The 12,054-nt window shown below is 42.7% G+C and overlaps 1 protein-coding gene across 3 annotated transcripts; it reads right to left on the bottom strand.

The window, feature by feature from the left end:
* Positions 1–2,101: 2,101 nt before the first annotated feature.
* nfyba (nuclear transcription factor Y, beta a) lies at positions 2,102–9,893 on the bottom strand. 3 transcript variants are annotated; one of them, XM_082509804.1, is made up of 7 exons: positions 9,801–9,893; positions 7,887–7,980; positions 7,660–7,790; positions 5,251–5,448; positions 3,138–3,216; positions 2,987–3,066; positions 2,102–2,649 (listed from the first exon to the last, which is right to left on the bottom strand). In XM_082509804.1, exons 2-7 carry the CDS (start codon positions 7,978–7,980, stop codon positions 2,617–2,619), a joined length of 615 nt encoding a protein of 204 aa, XP_082365930.1. In that variant the 5' UTR covers positions 9,801–9,893; the 3' UTR covers positions 2,102–2,616. The 3 variants fall into 3 exon arrangements, with proteins under 3 accessions (XP_082365930.1, XP_082365931.1, XP_082365929.1); XM_082509805.1 differs by lacking the exon at positions 9,801–9,893 and adding an exon at positions 9,508–9,641; XM_082509803.1 differs by lacking the exon at positions 9,801–9,893 and adding an exon at positions 8,074–8,177.
* Between the last annotated feature and the right edge of the window lie 2,161 nt (positions 9,894–12,054).

The following is a 12,054-nucleotide window of genomic DNA, read 5'->3' on the forward strand; positions in this document are numbered from 1 at the left end:
TGATCTCGGGTGAATTACAGCTGTCACTCATGAGGAGGCGTGTGAAAGTTTAGTTGTAACCAATGACAAACAACTTGTTCACTGTCAATTATGGATGAATCCTGTGAATCCCCAATTGGCAAGCATATATAAACTGCGCAGGAGCTAGTGTGTACCATTTCTACACTTCTGTTACACAAAATGGAAGATCAGCACCGTGGAAGAGGGGTGAGGATGTGGGGAGGAAGGGGAAGGGGAAGAGGGAGAAGAGGCAGATATAGGCGGATTCCTAATGAAATAAGGGCTACAATTGTGGACCATGTTGTCAATCACGGCCTCACCATGGAGGAGGCTGGTCGAAGGGTGCAACCCAATATTGGAAGAACTACTGTCAGTTCAATCATTCAAACATTCCGTAGGGAAAACAGGTATGCAAACAGTAATACACTGTACTGTACTGTGCCATCTCAGACACATCACATGTTATTGTACTGTATTTGCAATTTCACAAAAAGTTCACTCTGCACCACATAGGATTGTAAAACAACCTCGCGGAGGCGGAAGAGGGCCCCTTTTTACCCCACAGCAAGAAGAAGCCATTTGTGCAATGGTCATTGCAAACAATGCAATAAAGCTGAGAGAAATACAAAGCGCTGTCATAGAGAATTACACGGTATTTGGCAATATTGAATCTGTTTCAATTTCAACAATTGACAGAGTACTCAAGAAAAATGAAATCCACATGAGCAAATGGCCCTGCTAGCAGCCATGGATGCAGCATGTGACGACATCACAGCAGGGTCCTGCAGAGGATGGATTCGCCACTCCAGGAGATACTTTCCTCGCTGCATTGCGAGGGATAACATCTGTTGTGATGTAGATGAAAATATGTGGCCAGACAGACAGGAACGTCTGGATGTGCCAGAATGATTTACTGTACTGTTACATGTGCTGTTTATTGTTCACATTAGTGCACAGCTCTACCAAATGGGTGATTTTATGTTTACATGTATTCTACAGTGAACAAGTGACTGTAGCATATTTTTCTTTTGCACAATTCTGTAGGATTACAAACACTTCTACACAATGGAAATGTGAAACGTACGTATTCAGTGTCTCAGTTACTCCCAAGACTCCCATAACATCTACAGTGACTTTACTGCACATTTCAGATGGCTGTACAGGTAGGCCATAGTGCTGTCGTCAGCATTTTCAGGTGTCACCAATTGTTTTTGCAATGGGAAACACTGAAATTATAAACTGTCATAGTGGAAACATGATAATGCCATTTGACTATCTTGTTCATAAAGATGGTGTCAAGACTTTTCATTTTGATGGCACTGACAGTTTCATTGACATGGATACTTGCTTTTGAGGTATGGATAATCAATTCTGTGCATGTGACGTGCTTTTGCAGGCTATCCACTAGGTTTTGCAGTTTGCACTAATTGTTTTGGGAAATGCACTAACTGCTGTGCAAATGTTAATGGTGTTCTGAGAAACGCACCAAAGCGACTGAGAAAAACTGTAATATAGAGCATCAGTACTTAATTTATATGCCACAGTTTCACTTTTTAACAGACATATTTTCAAAACATTATCTACTGGGGTCTTGCTATTTAAGAAGCTTTGCCTTGTTATGTTACTCAAGCTGTTAAAAAAAACGCGGGAATTCAAATTTTGAACTGGATCTGAGGTTCTGAGGATCACCATGAGCACATTAGGAAGCCACCCCCAAAAAATATCAGCTGTCAGGGAGCATTTTGACATGTTATCGCCCAATAATAACATGAGCCTTAAATCAGCCTCAGAGAGGCTGGTTAGTTAGAGGTGTGTGCATGTATATCATACAGGACCTCATATGGGTATTCTGCGATTGATACATCATTATGTTTATATATTCAAACTAGGAACTATGGAGAACACACAGCTAGAGGGGACGTAACACAGAGCAGAGAGAGGCGCAGACAATGTATACACAGCAGGAGATGAGGACACACACAAAATTGAACATAACATACATGACAGGAGACTATCAAAATAAAGCAGGAAGTAACACACACTGAGACTCAGACTAAGACGTGTGGGTTTGGCACTGGGACCGGGGGAAACACAGAGAGGAGACTTTTCAAATTTTATTCAAAGGATTTTTAGGACATTAAAGCACATGGTAAACTGTCAACTTACAAAAGAGCTGCATAATCTAGTGAGACGGCTCCTCTTGATTCAAACAGAGAAGACATGAAAAAAAAAGCATCCAATGCAACATTTCCCTTTATAACCCCGTCCAACCCAGCCCTACCCCAGAGAAGAGGAAGGAAAAAAAGGCATAAAAGCAAACACATTAACACGAAAGCACAAACAGGAATTCATCACTAAATCATGTACGAAGACTAGCCTTTAAAATAAAGCCTTGAATTTCCCAGCTGCTCTGGAAGCTCCAAAACATCTGGAACACTGCAACTAGAAACTACACTTTCTACTAAACAGGCAGTGGCTTCTCTGTACATGAGGGATTCTGCAACACCCCCTGCTCTCTCTCTGATAACCTTCACCCGTCGGCCGGGCCAGATGTCATCGGTGATCGGAGAGTGTGCACGGAGCCGCGGCGTTCAGGCTGGGAGTGATGGAGCCTCGTCATGAAAACTGGATCTGCTGTACAGTGGGAATCTGGAACAAAGAGAAGCGAGCATCACCAACAAAATTCCACTTTTCACGAAAAACAATCACAAGATGAAGAATACGAATTACAGACCATGAGTCAATATACAAACTATAACGAGTACTCGGCTGTGTCCACACAGTAAAATGTATTCAGGCACATCTGTGCAGAGTTAGCCAAAGAAACCTGTCATCAGGTTTAGCTTCTGCTTTTATTACACAATTTTCTGTCGAGCTGACTGCAAAGAGTTTTCCAAACTTAGGATAAAACAATCCAACTACATGACTGATGTGTTTCCTCTTAGTAGCAAGATAAAGGCACAGCACAGCACTTATGTTCTTTTACCTGTTGATATGATGTGGTGTACACCATAACGTTCTGCTGCTGACCATCTGCTGTGATAATCCCAGCTGGCAGTGGATTTGCTGATGAGAAAAGAAGTGGAATTGATTAGGACTGTTCATTAACGAGGGGACGCTGCTTGTGTTTCACTTACTGAAGCTGTCCTCTGAGAGGTCCTCACTAAGGCCTTCTCCCACAGTCACACCTGCCATTCCTTTCTCCCCCTTCATTGCCTGGAAGACAGCAGAAAACATTTTCACGTTATTCTGTGCAGTGCTACGAAACACCAATTACACGTGCAGCATTTACAAGAGTAGAAGCAGCCAGGTGCTGCCAAACTCGTGTGTTTGATTATCTGATCATCAGCGAGCAGGACCGCTGTATTTAACAGTCATTACAAGTAGGGCTGCCACAAACGATTATTTTGATAGTCGACTAGTCACCGATTATTTTTGCGATTAGTCGACTAATCAGATCATCATCCATTGGACGTAAAACTACAGCTTATTGCACCAGCAGCATCTGCTCTTATATAACTATCATTAGCTTACAGCTTTAAGTGTTTAAGGTCTGTGCTAACTAAAAATAAAGACAAGATGATAGTTTATTAAATTTTAATGACATTTGCAGATTGTTTCGGTAAAGTTTAATAAACTCCTTGCTATCTAAAATATAACAGGACACTGGAGTATATTCTGGAGCATCTCACACTTCTGATAATCAGTTGTCTGCTTGATGTTTATTCAGCTGTGTAAAAACTATAACTTTAATCTCAGACAAACTGATTTACTCAGGAACAAATAAAATACTAAAAAAAAAGCCAAACAATAACATTTTAAGTTATCTAAGTGACTCATATATATTTAACCTGAGTAGCGAAAGACGGCGGTGGGTTTGAAAACGATTTGCGGGGAGTCCGGTGTTCTCACGGCGCTAGTGAGCCTAGCCCCCGGCTCGCTAACGAGCTAGTGGGTAACAGACGTCTCCGAAAACGTCGGAGCGCTTTTGAAAATATGTGGTGTCCTGATAAACTGAGCAGATATTTGAGGTTTACACAGCTACATTCTCGCCTGAAAATATGTTAAACGTTTATTTTGTGACCCAGAAAGAATAATAAGAGTAACATTAAAACTAACCAGCTGCCGCCATTGTTGGAAACTGCGCTGGGCCGCGCTATGAATTCTGGGACACAGCTGCTTCTTCTTCTTCTTCGGGGTTTAACGGTAGCTGACATCCTTGTACATGCAGTGCTGCCATCTTCTGTTTCAGTCCGTTATTACACTCTTAAATCCTGCCACTTACTCCTGCGTCTTTTGGGATCTTACAAAGCTTCAAACGACGCGTCGACTATTAAATCAGTCGTCGACGATTTTGATAGCCGACGTAATCGTGACTAGTCGACAAATCGTGGCAGCCCTAATTACAAGTAACGACATCAACTAATTAACATGGCAAGAAGGGAGTTTTTCCTTCCCACTGTCGCCAAAGTGCTTGCTCATAGGGGGTCATATGATTGTTGGGTTTTTCTCTGTACCTATGAAGCGCCTTGAGGCGACTTTTGTTGTGATTTGGCGCTATATAAATACAATTGAATTGAATTGAACCCAGAAGAAACTACAACATGATTTAATTACCAATTTCTAAATAATATCTCATCTATAAGCTTACATGAGAAAACGCTTTAATCAGCACACACATTCCAGAAATGACCACGGCTTCATTCACAAACATTACTGGTACTAGCACTATGTTGCTTTCTGGAAAAAAAAAGGTTTGTTGGAGTTTATGGATTCCCTGATTCGACTGAGAATTCCATTCTACAATTTTTCATTGCTTAACAGCATCTATCCCAATCCCTCCACTTGCACCACTTCAGTACTGGTCAGAGGAATCCAAGTAGCTGTGCAAACTTACATTTTTCAAGCTAATTAATCAGATTTTGAGTAATCAAATTAGACTGCAAATAAAAATCTGACTGTACTGGTGACACCTGTGAACACAGCTGCCTTATGGTCCTGATAAATTGGACTGTTGTGAATCACACAGGTAGATAAAAAGGGCATAAGAACAGTATCATGTTCTAAAACTCTATGTGATCATCAAAGCTACTTGCATTCATAGCTCTCGAGTTATTTGAGGAGTTTGGATCCATCAAACAGCAGTATTAACAATGAAACACAAAACTTGAGCAGTGAGCAATCACAGAAACATGACAATATTCAGAATCTCAACTTAAATATCCAAATAAATGGGAAGCTGCGCCTCACCTCTCTGAACTTCTGCAGGTAGAGCTTCAGTGGATCCACATACATGTCAAAGCCCAGCGTGGACATGGCAAACAGGATGTCCTCCCCATTGATGGTCTTCCTCTTTTCCTGGTGACAACGCTCACTCGCCTCAGATGTGATAAAGCTGATAAACTCGCTCACGCACTCCTGCACACACTCTTTGGCATCTTTTGCAATCTGTGCAAAAAAGAGACGCAGACATTACAGACGATTCAAAGCTGGCCTTTGGAAACTGCATCAGGCCAAAGTTCTTAGCATTCGTTTCCACGTCTCACTATGTGATGTGTCTCCCTGCGTACTCCTCATATACTTTGAAGCATAGCTTAACTTGCTATATGACAGTGTCCTGAGCCCTTTTCAGAGGGGTGTCAATCCAGGACATCTGTGCAGCAGCGAGCTGGTCTTCACCTCTCACCTTCGTCTGGTTTTACAGGCTGGACGTCTCCACTTCAGGTGTAGCTCAAGCAGTGCTGGCACTGGGTCCTCGCGTGGATAGGTGAGCTGCTGGCTATTGCAGTGATTGCTTGAGATAAGCTTGTCTGGCATTAATGGAGTCTCCATTTCCCATAGTGAGACATCCAAACGAACGCTATTCAGCTCCATTCAATTTTATTTATACAGTGACAAATCCCAACATAGACCACATGTCCATGCTGCTGATCCCTGCATACACTGACCCCCCCCACAAAGACTGTGAAAACCTGTCCAGAAGATGCATCACATCAGCTGCAGGACTGCTTTGAAAACACAGACTGGACTGTGTTTGAACACCTGGACCTCGAGAGCCCACATCAGTGCTCTCGTACATCAACTTCTGTCAACAGCGTCACTGTGGACAAACGTCTCCGGGTGTATTCCAACCAGAAACCCTGGATGACTAATGAGGTCCAGGTCCTGCTGAAGCAACGTGACTCTGCCTTCAGGTCTGGTGACAGCAAGCAGTACAGTGCAGCCAGATCTGAGCTGAAAAGAGGCATCAGAGAGGCCGGGGGGTCTTCACTAAGATCTTCACGCTTCACTGCCCCAGTCCTGCATCCTGCCGTGCCTAAAGTCGGCCACAATCGTCTCACTGCCAAAGTGTACCAACCTCAGCAGCCTCGACGACTGCCGCCCAGCTGCTCTAACACCTGTTATAATGAAGTGCTTCGAGAAACTGGTCCAACATCACATCATGTCCTGCCACATACAGAGCTAACAGATCAACTGAAGATGCCATTGCTACAACCAACACACCACCATCTCCCACCTGGAACAACAGGGCCGTTACGCCAGGCTGCTCTTTGTTGACTTTGGCTCTGCTTCTAATACGATACTCCCCGACAGACTAATAGTTAAACTGCTGGATATCGAACTTCCTCCGACCACCTGCTGCTGGATCGGAGACTTCCTGTCAGACCGTGTACAGCGAGTTAGAGTGGGCCCTCAGCCTTAACACCGGCTCTCCACAACTCTGTGTACCGAGTCCCCCACTGTACACTCTGTACACACATGACTGCGTCAGTACCCACCCAGATGATACCATCTTAGTGGGGCTCTTCTCTGGGGGCGACGAGATGGCGTACAGAGCTGAGGTTCAGAGGCTGTCAGATTGGTGTGTAGACAACAATCTGGACCTCAATACCACCGAGACAAAAGAGCTGAGACTTTAGAAGGAGGAAGTCTGAGCTGCATCAGCATGAATGGTTAGTGTGTGGAAAGGGTCTCCAGTTTCAAGTTCCTGGGTGTGCACATAGACTCAGACCTCCAGTGGAGCTCAAACACCTCAGTGGTTGTAAAGAAGGCAAAACAGCATCTCCATTTTCTGAGAATCCTCAGAAAAATGGGCCTGAAGGAGCTGCTGGTCGTCTTCTACCATTGAAAGTGTGCTGACATCCTGCATCTGTGTGTGGTTCTCCAGCTGCACCATGGCACACAAAGAAGCACTTCAGAGGGTCATTAATATGGCCCAAAAATCACTGGACATCCTCCTCCCTCCCTGAATGGTAAATGGCCTGTATGTGTATAGTGCTTTACTCAGTCCCTATGGGCCCCAAAGCGCTTTACACTACTTTCAGTCATCCACCCATTCACACACACATTCACACACACCCTGAAGGACTTGTACAGCACTAGTGTACTAGGTATGACTGTGCAATGACATTAAAGAGTGATCTCCCATCTCTAACGATGGCTGTCAAAGTAGCATGAGTGAGACATCTCACCAGACGGCCCTTCTTGCTGAGGCAAAGCTAGAAGAGGTGCTTATCGTAACAGTGAAAGCTATTTAAAGGTGGCCAGGATGAAAGTGAAACTGAGGAGGTTAAGAATCTCTTTGTGAGCTCAATAACATACTGTGTGAAGGCGTTATTATTTCTGTTTTCTTTCTCTTCCCTTTCATCCCTCACAAACCTTTCCAGTCTGAGGAACAGCATTCTTCATGATGCGAGCCACATTAGCAATGGGAAGATATATGTCCTGTTCCCTGTAGTTCTCCTTACTGCTGCCGTCTTCATGGTCATTCAGATTCTCATCTCCATCATCTATGAATCACACAGAGAGTCAGCGCTATAAGAACAAAGCCAAAATGCACTTCGATGAAGATGATGATTTTATACTGACACTTTGTTTTTCCTTACCTTCCTGAGGCTGGAGAACATAGTGACTGGAAGCCATGTACTCTCCAGTGATGCCCAGCTGGGAGGCGTCGGTGGTCGAGCTGTCTCCGTCCATCTGCAATACCACACAGCTGGCTTAGTTATTTGGAGCTGTAGCACTACAGTAAACCTATGAAGCCTGAATGTAGCCAGCTTCTTAGAGCCACACCTTAGGCATGATCTGAGTTATTTAGAAGGGTCCCAGCATGCATGCTCCTCTAGGAAGGAGAAGATGTTTTCCTTTGGGATTCAGCCACATGCTGTTTTACTATGCTCTGAGCTATGAAACAGAATAAATAATGCCTGCTTGCTGTTTTTCTCCGTAGCTACACTGTGACTCCAACACTCAGACTGACCTAGATATGTCTGACATGGGTGAGCACAAAAGAAAGTGCAGCTATGACCTGTTAAACAAACCATTTATCCATTTTATTTATTGATCTTTTGCTTGACAGTAGCAGACCTACTGTTGTATTGAGTAGGGTAAGGTGTTGTTTAAATGAACACAGAAGCTTTAAAGTTTAAAGTAATAGTATTTTTAAATGGATCATGATAATGATCAATGCTGACTGATTTGAGCATTTTTATCATAATGTTTTAGGCCATATGTCAAACCCTGCAATCAACAGCGAAACACACATCAAGGGTTGACCTAACAAGTGAAAGATCGCTGGTTCGATCCCGGGAGGAGACACAAATCCCTTTGGGCTTGTGTCAGGAAGGGCATTAAAAATAATACCAACTAAAAGAAGCTGTTACTGTAGCAACTCTTTGTAAATAAGGGGGCAGCTAGCTTTAATTGTTGCAGGTTAGGACACTTTAATTTTTTTTTTCTTTTATTATGTATTAATTAACGAGGTAATTCAGCTGTTCAATCAACTGGTAAGCTAAAGGCAAAGGCTACTTTATTATAACATCGCATCTATCAGGGAGAGAAGGCCATCGCAATGTTTTTATAGCGTAATACTAAGTCATTCAACATTTCAATGTACACTAAATATCAGTAGGTCTTATTCGGTGGAGGTAACCTGGCCGTTAATAGTGCGCCAAACGTGTTTTGTGTTGTCACCCAATCCTGATACATGCGTGTGTTTTTGTTTTCCAGCAGACTGACTTGGCGGGTTTGTTGCTATTGCGTCTTGGTGCTTGTTTTAGAGGGTTTATCTGCATCCTGAGTTTCTACTAACGACTAGCTTGGTTAAGTAGCGTATTTCGGTACTCAGACGTGTATAAGGAGGAATGCCACAATAACAGCGCTCCCTCATACTGTGCGCACTTTTATATCGGCCTGTGTGTTTGCACTGAGAAATGTTTAACTTGGCATGACACAGCTAGCTACCCACTGGAACTGTTAGCATTTATCTGAAAGGGAAAACGTAAAACAGCTGTAAGCCAACGGTGAGGCCAGCTTACGTTAGCCACATGCTAAATACACTGGCATGTGTTTGGCTACCGTGTGGTAAGTAGCGGTTATCATTTGTGACATTTTTAGCTAATGTTAGCTAATGTTAACCCGGGGATGGGGTTAGCCCGTGGCCTCGCCAATATTGGGGAAACCAGTGCTTTTAACGTAATGAAGAGAAGCTTTCCAGTGGACTGTTACCTTGAGTAGTTAACCCTATTCAGGCACTGAGTGTCCCTTAAATACATTCTCACTGCAGATCCAACGCGATTCGCGTCCGCCTTGGCCTGTTCTTTGTGGTGCACAGCATAGCAAGACGTGACCAGGGCCGAAATGTTTAGTAGTCATTTTTAAACTTTCACCCGCTGGATACTTCCTGATGAGCAGCCCTCATTCACCCAGACAACAAATAAAAAAATCAGACAGAGACGGACATTTCCATTCGAGCTAACGAGAAATCGGTTAGCAATCATTGGCCGGAGCCAGGAACAAACCTGCAATGAAGCCCTGGTTGGTTACCTTCCTGAGACGGCTGTTTGGTTGGACAGAAAATGGCTGCAAAAGGACCAGTCCCAGCGCGGAGCCGCGGCTGCAGTACCCCATCTCAACAGTAGAGGCCCGTGCTGCGTTCATGACCTTCAGTACCGCACAAGCCCACATCTACATAGGAATGGTAGTTGGTACTGTTATCGAAACTATATGTCCAAGAAGTAACATAAACGAAGTAGAAAACCCTTACATCCTTAGATAAAGTACACATTGGTTATAATGTAATATAATGTAATCTCACAGAAAGTGTAGTTCCTACATCTACGGCAGCAAATGAACGCATCTTGTAGCGCGTGGATTTCCAGAAAACGTCTACGTGGTCTGCCTACCGCCGCTGGCATATGGTATAATAAATTAATAATAAAAAAAACAAGTAAAAAACGAACAAACACACACACACAAACCCGAAAAAAACAGCCACTCAAATTTTGTTTTAAAGCGGTTGAAAGGCGCAGCAACAGTAATAGTTCCAGACATTTCTGACTGAGATAGGCTTTTTCATCTCGGGGAGCATTTTTCAACCAAGTGCGACAACAAGTCACTATATGGTTGCCTTGTGTTACACTTTATGGTTGTTTGTTTTGTGTCTGGGGCTTTCGTATGTCTGGGTCATTTCGTGTGCACTTGCTCAGAATCCCCAAACCTTGTTTTACTGCTTAGTGGCTGCTGCTGAGTTGAAAATGTTATTCACAATTTTCACCACAAGATGGCGCGACAGTTAAACAGTCCATTAAAAAACCCCAGGTAGAGCTATGACACTAATTAGTTGTGATCAATTCTGATTGATTTTCATTTAATAGAAAAATAGTACCTAGGGCACATGTGTTTGGTTTTTCATTAATGAGATATGTCTTGCTTTCTGCTTTCAGATAAACTAGACGAGAAAGAAGGCGGAAATGCATATACTCATAGATATTTATACTCTTTATACAAATTTTTTATTGAAAAGTTGAATTGTAAGATATTTGATGTTGTTATCCTAGCTATGTATAGCTTCAAATGAAGGAGACTTCATAAAAACTGGAGAAGGTAGGAGAACAAATTTATTACTTACAACATACCACTATTAGGAACCTTTGCAATGACAGACACATTATTAGGATTTGTGGCATTGCTCACAGATAATGTGGAAAATCTTGGTTCTGCAAATTTAAAGTTTAAAACTTCTCATTTGGATTAGATGTTGTTCAGCATGATTGTTGTGACCTGGCCTAACTACCACTGTGACTGTGTATTTCCAATCCCAAAGAGTCTGATGTAAGCAGTTGCATGAGGTCAAAGGTGTTAGGAAGATGATATTTAGTCAAGAACTCAAAGATTTTCCTCTAGAATATTTGCAACATCGTGCTGTACCAGAGAAAACACAGCATCTCAAAGTCTCTCTCTCCCTCTGTCTCACACACACACACACACACACACACACACACACACACACACACACACACACACACACACACACACACACACACACACAAGATCAGCATTATAGACAAAAACTAGAGTCACATGTCTGGGAAAAGGAAACTTTCATCTAAGCTTATGCTATAAACTCACACACTTCAATGAGGCGACAAGCCCAAATGACTTTTAGCACAGATAAAATATCTGTAATGTCTGTAAACATGAAACAAATGAGAAGTCACAGGTCTTCAAAGACTGACTTAATGAGTCACTATACAGGGTGGGCCATTTATATGGATGCACCGTGATATTAAAGTCCTGTTTGTGGCACATTAGTATATGTGAGGGGGCAAACTCCTCAAGATGGGTGGTGACCATGGTGGCCATTTAGAAGTCGGCCATCTTGGATACAACTTTTGTTTTTTCAATAGGAAGAGGGCCATGTGACACATCAGACTTATTGGTAATGTCACAAGAAAAACAATGGTGTGCTCGGTTTCAACGTAACTTTATTCTTTCAATGTGCCACAAACAGGACTTTAATATCACCAACCATCCCCATGTTATCACGGTGTATCCATATAAATGGCCCACCCTGTATAACAAATGCTTATTTCTAAAACTCCTCATTCCTCAATAATCATTCTGTTCTCTCCTTCTCTTTTGAACACCTCTTTTTAACTTTGATTACTAAACTTAATTTAAAATAATACTGCACTAGCTAAGTACTCTGTGAGCACGCTCAGAAAAAGTATTTTTACACATTTGTTTAACAGGTTTGCAGGCACTTTATACAAC

Source organism: Aulonocara stuartgranti, assembly GCF_965226115.1.
Source record: "Aulonocara stuartgranti genome assembly, chromosome: 17".
Classification (NCBI taxonomy): domain Eukaryota; kingdom Metazoa; phylum Chordata; class Actinopteri; order Cichliformes; family Cichlidae; genus Aulonocara; species Aulonocara stuartgranti.

Excerpts from the sequence above, each read along its gene's own strand:
- nfyba (XM_082509803.1), bottom strand. Across the intron at positions 3,217-5,250 it reads ACCTGCAGAAGTTCAGAGAG|GCAATGAAGGGGGAGAAAGG; the intron begins GTGAGGCGCAGC and ends GCTGTCTTCCAG. Across the intron at positions 3,067-3,137 it reads CCTCTCAGAGGACAGCTTCA|CAAATCCACTGCCAGCTGGG; the intron begins GTAAGTGAAACA and ends TTTTCTCATCAG.